Source organism: Tursiops truncatus, chromosome 3, assembly GCF_011762595.2.
Source record: "Tursiops truncatus isolate mTurTru1 chromosome 3, mTurTru1.mat.Y, whole genome shotgun sequence".
Classification (NCBI taxonomy): Eukaryota; Metazoa; Chordata; class Mammalia; order Artiodactyla; family Delphinidae; genus Tursiops; species Tursiops truncatus.
In genome coordinates this window covers 62,506,109-62,527,100 of record NC_047036.1, presented here as the reverse complement: position 1 = coordinate 62,527,100, position 20,992 = coordinate 62,506,109, and the positions used below count along the sequence as shown (strand labels likewise).

General features: G+C 37.1%; 1 protein-coding gene across 2 annotated transcripts in view; it reads right to left on the bottom strand.

Annotated features, from left to right (window-relative positions):
* The window catches only part of JMY (junction mediating and regulatory protein, p53 cofactor), a 74,204-nt gene that overhangs the window by 24,270 nt on the left and 28,942 nt on the right, over nucleotides 1-20,992 (bottom strand). For both annotated transcript variants that reach the window (XM_019929781.3, XM_019929782.3), the window contains exons 2-6: nucleotides 18,811-18,984; nucleotides 8,543-8,693; nucleotides 4,571-4,740; nucleotides 1,563-1,728; nucleotides 902-1,089 (exon numbers count right to left, since the gene is read on the bottom strand). In XM_019929781.3, the coding sequence (XP_019785340.2) occupies nucleotides 902-1,089; nucleotides 1,563-1,728; nucleotides 4,571-4,740; nucleotides 8,543-8,693; nucleotides 18,811-18,984 (849 nt within the window). The remainder of the gene's footprint in view (nucleotides 1-901; nucleotides 1,090-1,562; nucleotides 1,729-4,570; nucleotides 4,741-8,542; nucleotides 8,694-18,810; nucleotides 18,985-20,992) is intronic.

The following is a 20,992-nucleotide window of genomic DNA, read 5'->3' as shown; positions in this document are numbered from 1 at the left end:
GAAGCAGGGCATGATTTACTTATAGCCAGAGAACTACCCCTGGGTATGAAATTCTATTGTGGGTGCCAGGTTAACCATGGAGCCTGTGACCCTGGGGATGCTGACATGCAGACCACAAGGAACGTAGGGTGCTGTTACAAAGAGAGTCATTCTGATCTTTGGTAAAGTATGATTGATCGTTCTTCTCAGAACAGTGTTTCCAAGTTCCTCTCTTTCCAGCCTTCTTTTGTCATTCCTCCTTCCCTCTGCAGTTCTGTCACCTAAGCCGTTGGATTTGGGGGTCTGGGGGCAGGGAAAGGGGAGGACAGGGGGTAAGACCATTCAGAGACCCTTGGCTGTGTGCTGTGATAGGTCACAGCAGATCAGAGGCTGTGGTGTAAATGGGCAGAATCTACAGGGCTGAGTTTCCCTACCTCAGATTTAGTTTAATATAAGAATGAAGAGTGAAGAATATAGATTAAATTGGTACACACTTTTATATATAAATAAAAATTTCCTTGAAGACTGAGGTCAGAACCAGTCAACTTAATTGTAGAGCATCCCTGGCCTCCTTAAAATAAAAAGGAGCCGGGAATTGCATTACATGGAATCTTGTAGTCATGATCAGAGTCACCTTTGGGTGGCTGAGGCAAACAGCATATCACCACTGGCTGTTCTAATGTGTTTAAGAGGATAATGCTCAGACAACCATATAATGTCAATACAATGGCCCAAGTATTGAGAAGATATAACTCTTACTCAGTTTTAAAAGGTATGTGTATTAGTGACAAATTGCGTTAGAATTATTGGATATGGGTCAAAGATTAAGTAATGGAAAAATAAATAAATAAAAGATTACTTAATGGAATAAAAGCAAGATGTAAAATTAAGGTTATATTCAATTAATATGTAACTATTATACCTTTTTATTTCTGAGGTATGCTTTCTTGGCTGAAACCCGTCCACGTCTTGCCTCCAGCTGGCGTGCTTTCTGCTGAAGTTTCTGTAGCTCTTCTCTCTGTAAATGCACAGACACTGCCATCTCTTCCTTCTCCAGCATGGCCTCCATGCTTTCATAAGTGTCATAGTATACCACTTCATCTCTCTTTTCTGTTACAAAACAGCAACAAGGGGTAGTGGTTAAGAGCATGGGCTATGGAGCCAGACAGAACAGGGCTCTGATCCACTCACTGATTCTATAACCTCAGGCAAAGCCATTACCCCTTTGTAAAATACGGATTAGGAAATATACCTCTTTGGGGGAATGTGTGTGCCAGTGTCTGGCACATAGTTAAGTGCTCAATATAAAATTTTTCCCAAATAAAAAATCTGAGAATACAGATTCTGGCTGAAGCAACAAAGCAAGTTACTTACAAAGTAAGTAGGAAGGAATAACATAGTTGCACTGCTACATCTACTAAATCACTTGTTTGACTTTACATTAAGTTTTCTTAACCTCAACAGAAGAAATAAAACTGGTGTCCATGTACATTTTCCCTATGTATGCAAACAAATACATGGGGAAATTCCATCATTCATTCAAATGTCTTTTTGTGGACTTATGTATTAGACACACATCATACCCGATATAAGTCTTTTGATGCTTTCCAGTTGTGCTGTCAACAGTAACTCTTCACACTTTAAGATTTCAAACTGCACTTCATACAACTGAAGTTGCAGATCATAATAATCAGCTTCTAATTGATCCAACTGAGCGATGGCTTCTGTACCGCCCTGCAAACTCTGCATCTGCATTGAAAATAAAAATAAGGACATATCTAGTTTGAGGGAACAAGAAATTAAGCTATGATTAGAAATGAATACTAACTAATCAGACAGGATAAATCCATGAAGCAACTGAACACCAGCAGACAATGTGGGATCAGAGGCTCGTGTACAGATAATTTAAGAACCTACTAAATTTGTGTATAAAGCTGTGTGAACATGTATATTTTTCTCTGCGTACAGTGTTCCTAGCTTTCAAATTCATAAAGGGACAAGAGTCTGTGACTTAAAAGAGGTGAGAATGACGATGATCAAGACTCGGTTAAAAAGGAATAGTACTTACTCCTAAGTGTGGTTAAAAAATTCTTAAGTCAAATGTAATTTTGCTTGCCTGGGTGATATTTAATGTTTCAGTGTTACTTTAGAAACTGTTTGATGTTTAGCATTATACCATGGCAAATACCACTGTCACATCAGGAAGACGTTTTTGTTTTTAAAATAACCTAAGGAGATGTGACATATCAACATTTTTTTTAAAGAACAAAAGTCTCCCCATAATTTAAACCACAGAGTTGTACTGTACTATAAAGCAAGGGATTTGTTTGGGATGGGCTTAATAAATCACATTTGGTCTGTTTCTCCTGAGTCATGTGGTCATGTTAAATTACTGCTAATAAAACTAGTGCAGCCATCATCACAGATATGTATAAAAAGCACAATGCATATATTGTATCATTCAACAGGCATAAACCTGGCAAGAATGACTAACTGACAGCTTTACCAAATCCTCTGAAGAATTCAAACGCAATCGAGAACATTCAAAAACAGACTATTAAGGTACTATTAAGGATAACCCCAGGGAAAATGACCCCACAGATAAACATGCCAGACTCCCTGGCCCATTTCAGCCTCACCCTTCCCCTACCATAGGAGACCAATTCCAGTAAGAAATGTTCTTGCAATAGCACATAGTTATAAATCTTACCTCAGCAGCTCTTTTGGGCACCCTATATTGTCATTACAATTCATCCTGGTTAGAATAAAGCTAGTCAATCTGATGAAGACAGTGGCACTCTATTTCAGTCAATAAAATGCTAGCATATCAAGTTTTAAAGTTCAAGACCTTAAGAAAATTCCAGATACCTAGTAACATAAAGGAGAAAGCTAACTAGAAAAGAAGATTAGAGTGGAAATGCCTCAGGTGAAGGAGAGATGGAGCTGAAATCTGTGAAGAGATTCTGAATAGTGTGGAAAAGTTCAGAACAAGTTCTAATTTTTCCTTTAACAACAGTAGCAAATCAGAAAATGTAGGGGAAAAATAAATCCATTAACAAATCTAAATCCATAATTTAAAATCCATTAACAAAAAGATTTTTCTAGATCGTACCCTTAAAATATTACAGATCACCTCATACACTATTTTTTAAACAAGAGTTAGACATGCATATGCACATTCATAGAATATATTTTACATAAAGCTGTATGAATAAAAGCAGTGATGACATTTTGTTCTTCTCTAGAGAATATACAACTTTCACACATACATACTCAATGTATTTAGAAGCCAATGTGGTCAAGCCACAGAATGGGAACAAATATTTGCAAATCATATATTTGATAAGACTTGTATCTGGAATATGTAAAGAACACTTTCAATTCAGTGATTTAAAAAACCCAATTTTAGGGAGTTTCCCGGCAGTCCAGTGGATCCCGCAAGCCTAGCAGCACAGCTCCCACACACACAAAAAAATTTTTAATGGGCAAATGACCTGAACAGACACTTCTCCAAAGAAAATATATAAGTGGCCAATAAGCACATGGAAAGATAATGGACATAAATGCCATCAGAGAAAGGCAAATCAAAGCCACGAGATACCACTTCACACCCACCAGGATGGCTATTATTTTATATATATTATATATATATATATATATATATAATATATATAAAAGACTGTTTAGTGTAACGTAAAGAAAGATGTGGAGAAATTCTATCCTTTGTACACTGCTGGTGGGAATGTAAATGGTACAGCTGCTTTGGAAAACAGTCTGATAGTTCCTCAATAGGTTAAATAGCATTTCATGCCAAGATAAATGAAAACCTTGCGCATGGATGTTCACAGCAGCTTTATTCGTAAAGCTCCAAAAGTAGAAAGAACCCCAAAGTTCATCAACTGATGAATGCACAAAACGTGGTGTATCATTCGGCCAAAAAAAGTAAATTAAGTAATGATGCATGCTACAATATGGATGCACCTTGAAAACATTACACTCTGTGGGGGAAAAACCATTAAAAAAGTTACATCTTTTATGATTCCATTTATATGAAATGTCGAGAACAGCAAATCTATAGAGACAGAAAATAGTTGCCTAGGTGTGGGGAGGACCGAAGGGGAGATAGGAAATGAGTGCTCCTTTTTCTTTTAACAGTTGCTGCCTACAGTCATGCTGGCATGCTGTGAAAATGCCGTAACTCTAACTCTTCTATCAGAGGCCCCATTGTGAAAGTTATCATCTCATGGAGGTACTGCAAAATTAACAACTTTCTGTAGAGTCAGAAAAATTTAAGTCTTATACCAAAAAAAAGTCAAATAGCACATCTTATTAAAAAAATTTTTTAAATATATTTTTCTCACGGCTTTTATTACCTCTTCTTTATTTTAATTTTCCCGGTACACGGGCCTCTCACTGTGTGGCCTCTCCCGCTGCGGAGCACAGGCTCCGGACGCGCAGGCTCAGCGGCCATGGCTCACGGGCCCAGCCGCTCCGCGGAATGTGGGATCCTCCCGGACCGGGGCACGAACCCGTGTCCCCTGCATCGGCAGGCGGACTCCCAACCACTGCGCCACCAAGGAAGCCCTGTTACCTCTTCTTTTAGTGCATGTTTCCTCTGTTCCAAACAGATCTCTTTAGCTCTCATCATCTGCAGAGTCTCCTTAGAAACTGCATACTGGAGTTTTTCCATACGTTCAGCAGCTGCTGCCCATGATGCTTTACCAAATTTCTTCTGATCTGCTCGCATTCGATCATATACAGCTATTGATAATTTTTAAAAAGACATTGAGACATTAAGACATGAAACAACTTGATACTAAAGAATTGAAAGTCTTAGATTCCACTGATCACACACTCAAAGATAAACAAACAAATGCTACCCTCATAATAAACTACCTATAACAGCTCTAAAATATAATTCAACAGTATGTTAGATTCTCTCTAATGTCTCCAATAAGAATTTTAAATAGTCATTCTCAGAAATAACTTTCTGAAGATGAAACTGAGTTTTCAGGTTAATTTTAAAACTTACTTAAAAAAATACTCTTTTCACATCGTCCAGTGTTATTAAATTTCTAAGTTTCTATAAAACTTTATTCTGTCACGGTTTTTCCTAGGTATGTTAGTTGAAATCAGAACCATAACTATTAAAGGGTATTTAAAAATTATTTAAATTCATGTACTTTTGAGTTCTCCAAACGTATTTTAATGATAATGGTAGGATGAAATAAATCCTAGACATTAGCATGGAGCTGATTCTGCTAAGGTTAGTGCTGGAGCAAAATCAGTTAGCGCTGGGCTTAACTAAGCCCCAAAGAAGACACCCAACTTCTCCTTGCCACCACACAGAAAAAGGAAGAACTTTTTAGTTTGCCACAATAGAGGCCTCATTCAAGAAACATTTCTTGACAATCAAACACCTAGTATCTTCCAGTTAAAGAAGTTTATCACTGATAATAGCATGGTGCTGGCTCATCTTGGGTCCTTATACAAATGAACCCAACCATCCTATGATCCTTATGCCTAATAGGTCAGACATGCTTTAACTATCATAAAAGAGTCAGGCAATGTGATTACACAGTACCTAATGTAGTCTTTAGATTAGTGTACATTCTCTAGTAGTTTCTTTAATACGTTCAGAGGTGATTAATACTTTTGTAATGCTACTATATCATAACCCTCTTTGCAAGAAGTATCTCAGTAACATTTGCCTCAATTTTTTGACAATAATATGAGTACATACTTGAAAATTAAAACTGTACAGAGAGGCTGATAGTGGAAAAGAGCAGTTTCTCATGCTCAGCTCTCCCCCCACCCTTAATCCCAATGACTAAATGCAACCAACTTGGAACCTGCTCCTGGGTAGTTACCTCCATTCAAGAACGTTACCATTTCTTGATTTAGTCTTAAAAATCTGTTGAGTTCTTATGACAAATGAGCAATCTATTTACTCAGAATCTCCTCTCAATATAGTTCTTTTGGTTTCTCTGGTTTTTCTTTGGCCTTTAAATGCTAACATATTTGAATATTGATCTGATCCTTTATTTTAGGGTTTCTAACAAATAATAACTACTTCTGTTGCTTACATAGCAAAATGATTCTGCCATCTTAAATCTCTATCTTTTAAAAATGTATGATAATATTTATGCAACCATAAGATCAATACAGTAGTGCACTGAAGGGGAAAAAATAACAGCAGGGCGTTTGGAGTTAGACAGTTTGGAGTTAAATTCTCACTTCTACCCATCAACATGTAACTTTCAGAAGAAACTTAACTGTTCTTGGGCTAAATTCCCTTGAATAATAAACATAAGGAAATACAGTACCTCCTCGGAAGACTTGTGGAAATTAAATGAGAGAATAACAGATATTTAAATGTTTCTCTCACTTCACATGGCAATATTAATCAAATACATGGTCTGTTTTGTTTCTTCTCTCCCCCATGCACACGTGACCACAATCACTCATATTTATACGACGTTGTGTTAATTTCAAAGTGCTTTTTCCAAGTGTTCTATTTATCTGCCCAGCAATCCTATAGAATAAGCATGGTATGCATTATCAACACCTTCACCATAGATATGTGAAACTTGGTGACTTAAGACCAAGGTTACACACCTATAAAAGGAGAGTTATATGAGTACCCAAGTTGCTTAAATACCTAGTCTGCTGCTTCTATCATTTTTACCTGAACTTGTAATCACAGCATATAGTCAAACATTCTGCATTAAACAAAAATAGTCTGGAGCCTTATCTCTTGCTTCCCACTTAAGGACTGTGTCTGTGGAGCAGTTCCCTGTCCTAATTCAGTCTCAGGTTGTTACCTACCACAAGAGCTAGTCAATACTTTGTCTTCCAACATCTTTAGATAGAATGTATTCTTCTGCCTAATTGCTGCTCACTTCACCTGGAGTTATTTTCCAACAGCTCAGGAATATGAAGATAATGTAGTAAAGTATGAATACAGAATGCTTGGAATACCCCTAGAACAATATTGGAACACCTCTAAAATAGATTCTTGGGCTTCCCTAGTGGCCCAGTGGTTGAGAGTCCGCCTGCCGATGCAGGGGACACGGGTTCGTGCCCCAGTCTGGGAAGATCCCACATGCCGCGGAGTGGCTGGGCCCATGAGCCACGGCCACTGAGCCTGCGCGTCCGGAGCCCATGCTCCGCAACGGGAGAGGCCACAACAGTGAGAGCCCCGCGTACCACAAAAAAACAAAAAAAACAAAAAAAAACAAAAAAACCCCAGATTCTTCTCTCCCTCTGCTGGCAAGAATAAAGATTCTTGCTAAGATGACTGATAACATTAACAGGATAAAACCATGTAATAGCACCATGTAATAGCACCCTATGGTGATCATTATATGTAAAAAAGCTCTGAAGGCAACAGTCCTGGTGTTTACAAGGAATCATGTTAAATTTGTTTAAAAAACCTTAATGTTCTAACATACATATACCTGTCAGAAAAGGGCCCATTTAAGATGTTTTTAAAAGTTAAGCAGTAAAATTGGGCTACACCTGGCTTTGCATAAGGAAGGAAATAAAGGCCTGTTTTACTCCTCTTCTAATATATAGAGAATACAAGGAGATCTTATATAGATCAATAGGGGGAAAACAGCCCAATAGAAAAATAGGCAGAAGACAGTAACTGGGAAAAAAGGAAGGATATGCAAATACCAATTATTACATGAAAACAAAAAAGATGAACACTCAGTAGTAAGCAAAGAAATGCAAATTTTAAAAACATGGTACTACTTTTCATCCATTAAACTGTTTTTTTTTAAGTGACAATGCCAGATGATGCTGAGGAATCAAGGAAAGTATTCTCATTCAGCACAATGGCTTCGAGTGAAACTTTTAAGGAAACGTGGATTTGCTGAAAGAATAACCTGAATAACGACTTTAATGCCAGGTATACAAATAGAGAGATTATTAAAATAATGAATAATTTAAACTGCTTCTCAGGGAGTGGTGGAACGATTTCTGTGGCCTCCTATGGAAGGGAGTTGGAAGGAATGGACCTTGCCAGACAGACCTTGCCAGATGTATCTCTTCATTTGGCTTGATTTGTATCCTTTATAAATTGTAATGGTAAGTATGTGTTTTCCTGAGTTCTGCGAGTGAATTTTTGAACCTAAAAGGGCTGTAGGAACCCCAAATTTGTGGCCAGTTGGTTAGACGTACAGATGGCCTAAGGACACCCCAAATTTGCAAGTAGTGTCTGAAGGGCAGGGAGTCTTGCTGGTGACTGGGACTTTAAGCTATGACATCTGTAACTGTGAACGATTATTGTCAGAATTGAATTATGCTATACTAATACCCATCACTTTTAATTTTTTTAAAGGTGGGCTATATGTAAACACATATGCCTCGAAAAGACTGAAAGGATGTACCTTAACTTGTTAATAGTGGTCTTCTTTAACTGCTAGGATTATGAGTGGTCTTTAATTCTTTTCTATATAACTATTTTGAACATAAAATACTTAAACCACTCATTTTTGAAAATACCTCCATCCATTTTGAAAATACCTAGCAAAAATAATTCTACTGGGAAACTCACCTTTTTGAGCTTTAGCTGTTATTTCAAAATATTTGACAGTAAGATCTTGAATGGACAGCACAGCCATATGAGCTTTCCGCTGCCAGTCAGCATCTTCTTTTTGTAGACTTTCAATTCTTCGGGGACCCAGGTAATCATTCTCTATAGAAATCTGTAGAGAGAAAAAAGAAAAATGGAAAAATCATTTCTTTCTCTCTTTTAACATTTACTGAACGTTTATATATCAGGCATTGTGCTTGGTACTAAAAGAAAGAATACTTGTTTTTCCCTGCTCTGCAGTAGAAGCTATCAATTTACAAAACAATTAAATTAACAATAATGTTGAAGACAGTTGATGCAGAAATTGTTCCCCCTTCCTCCTCTATCTTCTTCTTCATCCTTCCCTCTTCTATATATAAAGGACATATAACAAAATGTTTAAGACTGATGATTTTCAAGTGCTGGGATGAGAAATTTATTTCCTCCTTTACGATAATTGTATTTTCAGTTTAAGAATTATCTGTGCCAATAAAATGCTTATTTAATCATTGACATAAATAAATAAAATAAGATTGACAATACATAAAAATCAGCCTATCTGCCTACTGAAGGACTCTGGATATAAGTAACAGAAAAACTGGCTATGTATTATTTATAAGAGTCACAACTAAAACAAAAGGACAAAGGAAAGTTGAAAATCAAATGATGGACAGAGGTATGCCAAGCGAATGTCACAGAAGTAACAATATCAATATTAAAATATAGAAAAGCGCTAAACCAGTATGTTAATATGGAAGAAAGTTACAGTCCAGGAAGAACAGCAATAGACCCTCTGTACTGCTTTACCACATACTGAGAAAGAAACTTAAAACTTAAACAATAACACCATATTAGGATGATGGGGAAAAAATATTATAGAGAAAAATGTGCCACCCCTGGCACACTTAAAAAAAAATTGATCAAGTAAGTTATCATACACCACTAAAAAATTATAATGAATTTCAAAAGTAGAAATAATGCAGGTCATAGTCTCTAAACAGTACAATAAACAGAAATCAAAGGAACAGTCTAAAACAGTGATTGAGTCTTGAAGCAACAATATACTGCTACTTAAGCAAATGAAGTCTTCCAGAAAGAGGGAAAAACGTATGAGCACTCACTGTAGTGCTCAGCACACACAGAACAATTAATTAGCAATGTTAAGGCGACAGTGGCAAGGTAGAGGACGAGGTCAAGAATGATCCTAGGGTTACTGGGAAAAAATATGTACATGGAATTGCCAAGGATTTCATTTTGCATACTAAGTTTAACTTTGCAAGTCATGTCCAGAGATATAAGCTTGGGTACCCTTGACACACTAGAAGACATTTAAAGCAACGAGAGTGAATGAGTTCATGTAAGGAATTGTAATATATAAGTAGCAAGATTCAATGGAGGAGAAATCAACACTATCAAACACTGCTTAGGGATCAAGTAGATACACAACCAGTACCCATGGACCTAACAGCATGAACTTGGCGACAACAGTTCTGGAGTACAGGCAAATTCCTTTTGCCTATTAATTCCCACCATATCTTCAGACCTCAGTTCAATTACTGGTTCATGGATGTCATCCCTGACTCATCATTATAGGCAGTATAAGCTCTTCAATCTAAATAATAGCCTTCATTCTTAAGTCTTATCACAATCATACTTTATATTATTTTATATCACCTCCTTTCTGCTCTGAATGTTCCATGAGGGCAGAGAATGAACAAGTGGTTTTTATCTCTGCTTGCTTGCTTTTCACTAGCACACTGCTGGGCATGAACTAGGTAATCTACAATATTTCCTGAATGAGTGAATAAAAATTCACTTCCATACATGTTTTTAATGAGGAGAGAAATGCAGACACATGTATAATACTCTTGAGAAATTTGTGTGAATGAATAGAGGGGAAAAGGGTGGAGAAGAGGATAAGGCTTAAGGGTAGGCACTCTTGCTTTATTTTAATGGGAGATCACAGAGCAGGTTGAGAGGGAGAACCTGTCTTCCCCTGTGAAGAAAGAACCCAGTTATGAAAAGAATATGAACAAGAATTATGCATATGTATAACTGAATCACTTTGCTGTACAACTGAAAGTAACAGAACATTGTAAATCAACTATACTCCAAAATAATATAAAAATTAAAAAAAGAAAGAATCCAGTTAAAAATAAATTGGTAGAGGAGACGGGAGAAGACACAAGATAGCTGTTTTTAGATGGTAGGGTGACAAACCATTTATTGTAGGAAGAGGGTTAGTGAAGTCATGGTGAAACAGGCACACATAATATACTGCTGGTGGAACTATAAATTGATTAAAACCTTTTCTGGAAAGTATTTTATGATACCATAGTCTTTGAACACATTTAGCTGTTTAGATCAGGACAAACTTTACTGAGGCCCATAAATTGCAGACGGCTTTGAAGGAGGGGTAGGATTTTGACAGTTACATGGGGAGCATATGGGAAAAGAGAACCACCCAAAAGGGATGCTGTAGGTAAGAATTAACCTGAACAAAAGCCTTGAGGTAAGTAAGTAAGTTCAATGCATGGTAAAGGACAGAGAGCAGTCCAGCCTAGCTGGAGTTTAGGTAAAACAGATGAAGGTAGTGGGAGATAACACTAGAGAAGTAGGTTAGATCAATGAGGAGGCTGAGGAGTTTGTATTGCATATGACAGGCAACTGGAAACCACTGAGGGCTTCTCAGCAATAGTAAGGGGCATATTTAGACTTCAGTTTACATTTAAGGTTTTAGAAAACTTGTTTTCTGTAATAAAACCATCAAGGTTTTGTGCTTTCATTTGTTGTGATTACCTTTGATTTTTAAAACAAGTTAAAAAGCAAAAGATTAGTGTTCACAAGTATGAAAAGGAAATTTAATAAATTGATATTATGATAAATTTAATAAATTGTAGCAAAAATTTAAATTCTTACTCGGCACGTTATGATGGAAGTCCTTTTCAATGACATGGTTAAACTTCGTATGTTTATTATACCTAAGACCATAAGCTAGGTTAGCTAAGTTTTTTCCCTGACTTTGAAAGTCAAAATGTATTTAGATTCTATCAACTCCGAAGTTCAACCTTCTGCCTTGTGATGCTGGGGTTCAGGCTCTGAAAACCACATTTAGCCTTTGCCAACAGAAAGGGCTGGAGGAGATTTCAGAGTTGAAGGAAAGAGAAGATTTGCTTCTTCCTATCTGTATCACTTGACTTTCCTGTTTGCTGTTCCTGTGATCATCATCCCAGACTCGCTTCTTCATCCCAGCATCTGCAGTACCTTCTTGAAGGAGTTAACAGAATCGAGTTTGCAGTTTTTTAACCTTCACAGAACTGACCTCATTTGTGTGCCCAAGACAAACCAGCACCTGTCCACCAGTGCCCTATCCCCAGAGATCTGGTCCTCTCCACTGAGATCAGACACACCAGCACTAGAAGAGCAATGTCTTCTTTCTCAGAGGTCAGCTCCACAGGACCTATCCTTTAATAATTACCACCTCTTCCCTTTGTAACCCCCGATCCTAGGAGTGGTGGCTGCTTTTGCAATTAACTCTGATATCTTAAGAGTTGCCTTCTTATCTACCTTGTTAACAACTTTATACCTGGTTCTTAAAATTCCCTCTGTTGAAATAACTGATTTGATCTTCTGGTCAGACCAACAGACACAACTGTGGAACAGAAATGTAATAACCAAAACAGGCAGTGCTCAAAATTCAAAAATCTTAACTCAGATCATGAAGATAGAAACCCTTTTCACTTGCATAAACACTGTACAGAAATGAGAAATCTTGCATTATCTTTTTGAAGAGAAAAAATAATATTAAAAATCTGGTGGTAATTATTTGGCGATAACCTGTTCTTTGTTGTTATTTTTACCTTCATTGTACATGTATATTCAAAAATACAGAAAATAAACATGCTATGCTTTTTAAATGCTGGTTTTTTAACTGACTTCTGAAACTCAGTAGCTAATGCTGCAGCCAACTGTTTAAAAACATAATTACAGTTTACTGTACCTAAGACATTAAGCTAGGATACTGAGTTCTCTTCCTAACTTGGCAAATTTGAAGATGTACAGCATTGGTCAGCTGGATCATGTGCTAATAACAATGACACCTCTGTTTTCAATTTTAGGGCTAGAAAGAAAACAGTGTCTGTTTTTAAGATGGAAAAAAATGAGTTAGTTTAGGTAGCTAGGATAGTGAGACTAGTTTATAAACACAAATTTCTTGGCAAGGAATTGCTTATTATAAAGTACATCACTAGCTTGGATACTGGGTTTTATATGAGAAGCTGAAGTGTTACTTCTGTCTATTGCTGAGATTGTAAGTTAAAAAAAATTCCAATTCTTAGGTGAAACAAATGCCAAGATAAACTTGTGAATATACTGATGTAGTAGAAACCTTAATGTGAATTTTCCAGGCCCAGGAGTCATCTGAAGGTGACTCTTGATTAAGAGAATGACATGACTAGACTTGGCATCATCTATTTCATGCATTTTTACATTCAAAGCAAATACTAAGTGTACTATTCCCAGGTAAGAGTGTGAAATGAGGCATTTTTTGAAGGTAAGAGACATCTAAAGACAAGGAAACCAAAGGAAAAAATAGTTGAGGTAAGAGATAAGTACCTTAATGTATAGTGGTAGCACTATATATTTCATAGTGTACGTGGCAGAGTATATAGTGGTCCAGTGGTGTAAAAATTGCACACTGCACAAAACCAGGGGGTTTGCCAAGCCATGCGTACTGCTGCATATGCCCATCTGTCTGCTGGAATATGGTGACTTTTTCTATTTCACAAAAAGACACCTATAGATTTGCCTGGTCCTGGGGAAGGGTGGAGGAAGAAGAGTACATTCAAGTTTCAACTAGAAGACAGCTGAATTGCAAAATGACATGACTGGCTACAAAGGGGAGGGAAAAGCTGAGGGTGTCTTCTAGTTTCTAGCTTATGTACTTTCAGCAAATCATTAGAAATAAGTTGGACAATGTGTCTGATGTGCTTATAGTTAATCCAGGAAGACTATCAGTAGGTCACCGTGCTAACCCTGACTCGTTAAGACACTGGGCCTAAAAATCTAGAGAGGATCATCTAGTTTATTTATTTTTATTTATTTATTTAAGCTTTTTTCTTTGGTCACGCCACGCAGCTTGCAGGATCTTAGTTCCCCGACTAGGGATTGAACCTGGGCCCCGGCAGTGAAAGTCCTATCCACCGGACCACCAGGGAATCTCCCAAGCATCATGTAGTTTAAATCTCATTTTATGGATGAAAAAACTGGGGCCCAGAGAGAATGTAACTTTGAATTTAGTGTGCTCCATCCCTTAGCTGTTTCAAATTTTATTCGACACGTGGTTCTCAAACTTCGTATCAGAATTACCGGGAAGACTTGTTAAAACAAAGATTGCTGAGCTTCTCCCTAGAGTTTCAGCAAAGGAGATCTGAGGTGAGGCCTAAGAATCTGTATTTTTAACAAGGTTCTAGGTGATACTGATGCTCCTCGTCTGGGGGTCACATTTTAAGAACCAGCGTATTAGAGTCTGGGAGCTTCCGAAAGAGGTGTGTATTTTAAAGAGGCTAAAGGTCAAATTCCATAGGATGAGATAGCATTCTAGCCCCTGACCATCATTCCTCTCCTACAAATCCTTAGACTGAGGCATTATCAAACAATTCACACCCTGTGGTATAACTAAATGAGCAGGCTTTGCAGTCAAACATGTGTTTCAATCCCAGCCATGCCACTTATTGGCCTCCACTCATGGTGCTGGGTTGGTGATTCAGTATGTTTGAATAACTTATTGTGACTAAAAGCCCTAGTATTATGCCTGTTCACTATACCATTCCTGTTTTTATATATCTATCTGGAATATTCTCAATCTCCAATACAGACATATGTACTCACTTCCTACTGAATTCTTATTCTTCAGTGGTGAAGCGTGATCATCCGCCTTTTTCCATATATCTTCAGGCAATGGTGATCACCTCATTTTGTGTCTCTACATAAACTTGTACATACTGCTCATTTTTCTTTTAAAAAATCATGAGTTATAATTTACATACAACAAAATGTACCTGTTTTAAGTGTAAATTTTGACAAATATATATACCCGTGATAACAGGCACCATAATCAAGATTTGAAGCACATCAATCTCCCCAAAGGATTCTGTTACACCCGCTTCCTCTCAGTGGATCTCCCTGGCCCCAGCCCAGGCAACAGCTGTTTAGGACAATCTTCTAGAATTCCATGTAAATGGAGGCACAGTTTGTCTGGCATCTTTTGCTCGGCACATACTCTTCGTCTGGCATCCTTGCTCAGCACAATTTTTTATAAGCTATTTAATCAGGATTTAATTTACATACACTGTGTTCAAGTAAATCCATCTAAAGTGCTCAATTTGATGAGTTTTGATTGCTGTATGCACCCAAGAAACAACCACTACAATCATGATACAAAACATTTCCATCACCTCCAAAACATGTTCGTACTACTTTGCCATCCATACCTTCTCGTACTGCTTTGCCATCCATACCTTCACACATATACAGGACTGTTTTGTTTATCCATTTTATCCACATTTTGTTTATCCATTCACCTGTCGATGGTTATTTGGGTTGTCCCAGTTTGGGGCTACCGGGAATACAGTTGGCATGAACACTGGTATGTAAGTCTTTTTTGTGAACAGATGTTTTCGTTTCTCTTGTATAAGTAACTAAGAGACAAACAGCTGAGTTGTAAGGTATTGTACAGTTGACCCTTGAACAACATGGATTTGAACTGCATGAGTCCACTTACATGCAGATTTTTTTCCCCATAAATATTACAGTGCTACAAGATCTGCTGTTGGTTGAATCCACGGATGGGGAACGATGATCTGGAAAGCCACTTTGGGACTTAAGCATCTGAAAATTTTGGTACCATTGGCGGGTCCTGGAACCACACCCAAGGGTTGTTCAAAGATCAACCATATATGTTTAACTTTTGAAGAAAGCGCCAAACTGTTTTCCAAAGTGGTTGTACGACTTTAAAATTCTGTTAGCAATGTATGAAAATTCCACTTACTCTACATCCTCACTAGCCCTTGGGAGGGCCAGAATTTTTTCATTATACTCACTTCAATGGGTATGTAATAGTATCTCACTGTGGTACCAATTTGGATTTCCTAGATGAGTATGTTGAGCATCTTCACATGTGATTATTAGCCATTTCTTTGTGTCTTTTTAAATATTTAGCTCATATTGAAAATTTTGGGGTTTTGTCTTACTGAGTTGTACAGTTCCTCTTTCAGATGTATTACAAGTTATTTTCTCTCAGTGTGTGGCCTCCTCATTTTCTTAATCTTTAAAATAGCAAAAGTATTTAATTTTAATTTTAGTGAAGTCCAATTTTATCTTTTTTTTTTTAGCTGAAGTTTTCTGCATCCTATCTAAAAAACCTTTGTCTTTCCTTCTGAAAGACTGTAAAAACTTCCTAGTTTTGTTATAAAAGTTTTATACTATGAGCTTTATGTTTGGGTCTAACACGTATTTCAAATTAATTTTTGTGTATGGTATAAGATAAGGAAGCCTGGACCTCATTATTTCTATATGGGTATCCACTTCTAGCACCATCTGTCGATAAGACTATTCTTTCTCCCCACTGAATTGCCTTGTCACCTTTGTAGAAAACTAACTGACTATATAACCACAGGTTTATTTCTGGATTCTGTTTAGTTCCATTCATTTACACATCTATCCTATACTATCACCACAATGTCTGGATTTCTCTAGCTATTTTATAATTGGCTGGTTTAAAAAAAAAACACCCTACTGGAATATTAATTTGAATCTACAGATCAGTTGAGAACTGACATCTAAACATTATTGATTATTGTTAATAGATTATCTTCCAATCTATTAACATGGTCTATCTCCCATTTATTTAGGTATGCTTTAATTTTTCTCATCAAAATCTTATAATTTTTCAGTATATAGTCCTTTCATATATTTTATAAAATTTATCCCTAAACATTTCATGTTCAGAGATGCTAATGTAAAAGGCATTTAAAAATTTTTTATTTCAACTTCATTTCTGGAAGATAGAAAATGCAATTGAATCTTTAATACTGACCTTGTAACTAAACTTACAGATTTCCAGTAGCTTTTTTAGATTCTTAATTTTTTTTACATGTGTGATCACATGATCTACAAACAAATAATCTACTTTTTTTCTAATTTATATATGCCTTTTATTTTTTTTTTTTGCTTTATTGAACTGGCGACAAACTCCAGAGAAATACTGAATAAAAGTTGTGGGAGCAGACAATCTTACCTAGTTACCAATCTTAGTGGGGGAAGAATTCAGTCATTCACCATCATGTATGATGTTAGACAGGCTTTCCACACATACCCTTTATCAGCTCAAAGAAGTTCCCTTCTCTTCCTAGGTTGCTGAGATTTTACCATGGATGGGCAATGAACTTTTTATCAAGTGCATTTCTGCACCCAGACATGTTGATTTTTTTCCTTTATTAATAATATGGTGAGTTACATTGATTAGTTTTTGTAATGTTAAACCAATCTTGCCTTTCTAAGATAAACCCTAATCACAGTATATTATTGAATCCTATTTTTCAATATTATGTTAAGAATTACTGCATCTACATTCATGAGGGACATTTATCTGTAGTTTTCTTTTTTTCTATAATGTCGTTTGATTTGTATAATGCTGGCCTCAAAAATGAGTTGGGAAGTGTTCCCTCTTTTAAATCCTCCAATGATCCTTTACCTGGCCCTGGAGTTTTCTTTGTGAGAAGGTTTTAAATTATGAATTCAACTTTGTTAATACAGAGCTACCAAATTTTTTCTATTTTTTCTTGACTCTGTTTTGACAATTTGTATTTCTCTAAGAAGTGTGTCCATTTCATCTTAAGTTGTAGAATTTTTTGGCACAAATTTGTTCACGTTCTCTTACTAGCTCATCATCATAGTTGATGGGGCATTTGAGGGGCAATGCAGTAAAATACGATTTTTACCTTTGAAAATGTTAACAGTTTAAGAAATATGTTGTCTGTTCCTCCTCACCTATACTCTGCTTCCCAGGGGAAAAAAATGGAGTAATAACTGACGCTAGTGGACAATATAGCCTGACAAGAAGGTTCAATCCATTTGCTAATATTAGTACTCAATACAAACCATGATATAATATGAAAGCAAAAATTCACATAGATTCTGATAATCAGTGTTAAGCTGTATATAGATTATCTCAGCTAAACACTGCAGCTTAGTGTAGAAGTAGATGGGGCCTCCATGTATATCATCCAGTTCATCCCTAGCCTTCCAGTCAAGTTTTCAATGGACAAATATCCATAGTTCATTTTTTTTAAATTGGAGGAAACTGTAGTGTCTAAAAATTCTTAGTTACTAGTTACCATTTTACCCAAAATGCCAAGTTTATGATAAAACTGACTTAACAACACAATATTTTTCGAAAGTATTAATAAAGGAGAGTGTGTCAATTATGTGACAGTCTGTATTGCTCCATATCTTGACTCATTAGTAAAGGGAAAAAGACAGACATGCTTTACCTTGTAATAATTTTTCAAATATTATACTACTCATTCTTGCCCCCAAGCACAAAGTTTTCAGAATAGGTGGCAATTTCCCAGATATAAATTTCGTAAATAATGTTCCAAATTCACACATTAATACACAAAATGTTTTTTAATATCCTAGTTCAGCAATATTTCCATGTGAATTAAACACAGCAACATTGATTTGAGGTCAGCTATAAAACCAAACCCTTAACACTTGCCTCAAAAAAAGTAATATATATTTTACACACAAAAGTAAATGTCATGAATTTTAAAGCTGTACCATTAATGCCTTGTAACTTTCAAAACAAGGTCTTCCCAAAACAAATGTTCTCAAAACTCCTACTAAATAAGTCTAAGACTAGATAATACCCAAAACATTAAAAGGGAGACAGGAGTAGATAGAGAGGGGGAAAAAAGCACAGGAAAGGAGGAAAGATGAGAATCTCAATGTATTTACAAATTTTCTAGGCTTTTCTCAGCCCTGGCTACTCAGCAAAGTCGCCTTTTCAGATGCTTTTAAAATGAGGTGTTCAGGCTCTATGTATCACAAAACTACCAGACTAGAATCTCTGGGGACAATCGATCAGATATTTACATTTATAAAAGCCCCTCTAATAATTAAAATGTATAGCCAGTCACGCTGAGAACTATGAAACAGGCAGGTTACTATTTAGATTTAAAAAAAAATACCTTGATCTGCTGTCTTCGTAGCATGGCAAGTTCTCGCATGTCTCGGAATGGCTGTAGTAAATACTGATAGAGTTCAGTTGTGGCTTCTGCAAGGCTGCTGTAGGCTTCATCCTCCATCTGATACAAGTCCAGAAGCTCTACCATGCTCTCTGTATTCTTGTGCTTATCCAAGAGCTGTGGAACAAGAAAATTTCACTACAAAGAAATCCAACTGTAATAACCTATAAAACCTGCAAATTCCCTATCATCTCAGGACCTTGGAACTCTGAAATGCAGAACTAAAGAGAATGAGGAGCACTAATTGCTTTCATCACTTATCTCCATGCCTTAGGTGTCTTACTACAAGACCACTGCCTAAACATCCTTTTCTAACTACTGTTACCATATTATTCCTGTTCTCTGCATTTTCTGGAATTCCATACTATCTGCCTACCCTCAACTCTTAAAATTTTTTTCCCAGCATCTAGTAGCTTTCTCCATACTTATATAATCATTGCTAATCTACAAAGTAGTTATCAACTCTTGCCAACATTATTTTACTAATTTCCCCAAATAATCTTGCCACTCTTTTCCTCCTCCAAATTTGGAACATTCCTTCAAAAACTTCAACTCATGCCTATCACTTCCTTCAAACTCTAGGTGAAAACACCCCTCAACTCTATTGAAGAGTTTAAAACTGACTATAATAGATTTTTATAACTTTCTTACTTTGCATTCTTTGATACTCATGTGTATATGTATGTTTATAAAGATATTCATTCATTTCTCAACAAGTAAGGACTGAGCATCTTAATACATGTTAGGCACTGGGCATACAAAAACATGGTTCCTTTCTTCGGTTTGCAAAGCAGAAATAGAGAGACAGATGCAGAGAACAAACGTATGGACACCAAGGGAGGAAAGTGGGGGTGGGATGAACTGGGAGACTGGGACTGACATATATATGCTAGTATGTATAAAATAGGTAACTAATAAGAACCTGTTGTATAAAAAATAAATTAATTTTTTTAAAACAACATGGTTCCTTTCTTCATGGAGTTTACTGTGTAGTAAATAAGCAAACTAAATAAAGTTTTAAAAAATTACAAACTGTGATAAATGCTATGAAAATTATTACTTTTTAAAAAGTAAAGAACAGGGCTTCCCTGGTGGCGCAGTGGTTGAGAGTCCACCTGCCGATGCAGGGGACACGGGTTCGTGCCCCGGTCCGGGAGGATCCCACATGCCGCGGAGCGGCTGGGCCCGTGAGCCATGGCCGCTGAGCCTGCGCATCTGGAGCCTGTGCTCTGCAACGGGAGAGGCCACGGCAGTGAGAGGCCCGCGTACCACCAAAAAAAAAAATTTAAATAAAAAGTAAAGAATAAAAGTAACACAATGGGGGCTTCCCTGGTGGTGCAGTGGTTGAGATTCCGCCTGCCGACGCAGGGGGCGCGCGTTCGTGCCCCGGTCCGGGAGGATCCTGCATGCCGCGGAGCGGCTGGGCCCCGTGAGCCATGGCCGCTGAGCCTGCGCGTCCGGAGCCTGTGCTCCGCAGCGGGAGAGGCCACAGCACTGAGAGGCCCGCGTACCGCAAAAAAAAAAAAAAAAAAGTAACACAATTAAACAATGGGTGCCAAGAGAAAGAATAAAAGGTGGGGAGATGGTGAAAAACTATGACCTAGTTCAGAGCAGGTTAGAGAGAAAAGGCTATCCACGGAAGCTTAAGCTGAAATTTAAAGAACCTTTGAATGAACCATGTGGCAAGACACTATTTTATTTTTATTTATTCATTTTTGGCCATGCTGCATGGCTTGTGGGATCTTAGTCCCCAGGGATTGAACCCAGGCCCACAGCAGTGAAAGCACTGAGTCCTTACCACTGGACCGCCAGGGACTCCCAGGACACTATTTTATATACTTATTCTTGGTGTCCATTTACTTGGTGACAGTCTCATCTCCTCAAAAGCACAAAATTCTGCTATTCTTTCTCATACCTAAAGTTTCCACTACTATCCTCTTTCCCAGCTTCTTGCTTTGGTTATCATATTGTGTTGTACATATTACAGTTGACCCTTGAACAACTGTAATATGGGGTTAGGGGCGCCAACCCCTGCCTAGTTAAAAATCAGCATATAACTTTACAGACAACCCTCCCTCCCAATCCACAGTTCTGCATACAAGTATTCAAAAAATGAAATACACAG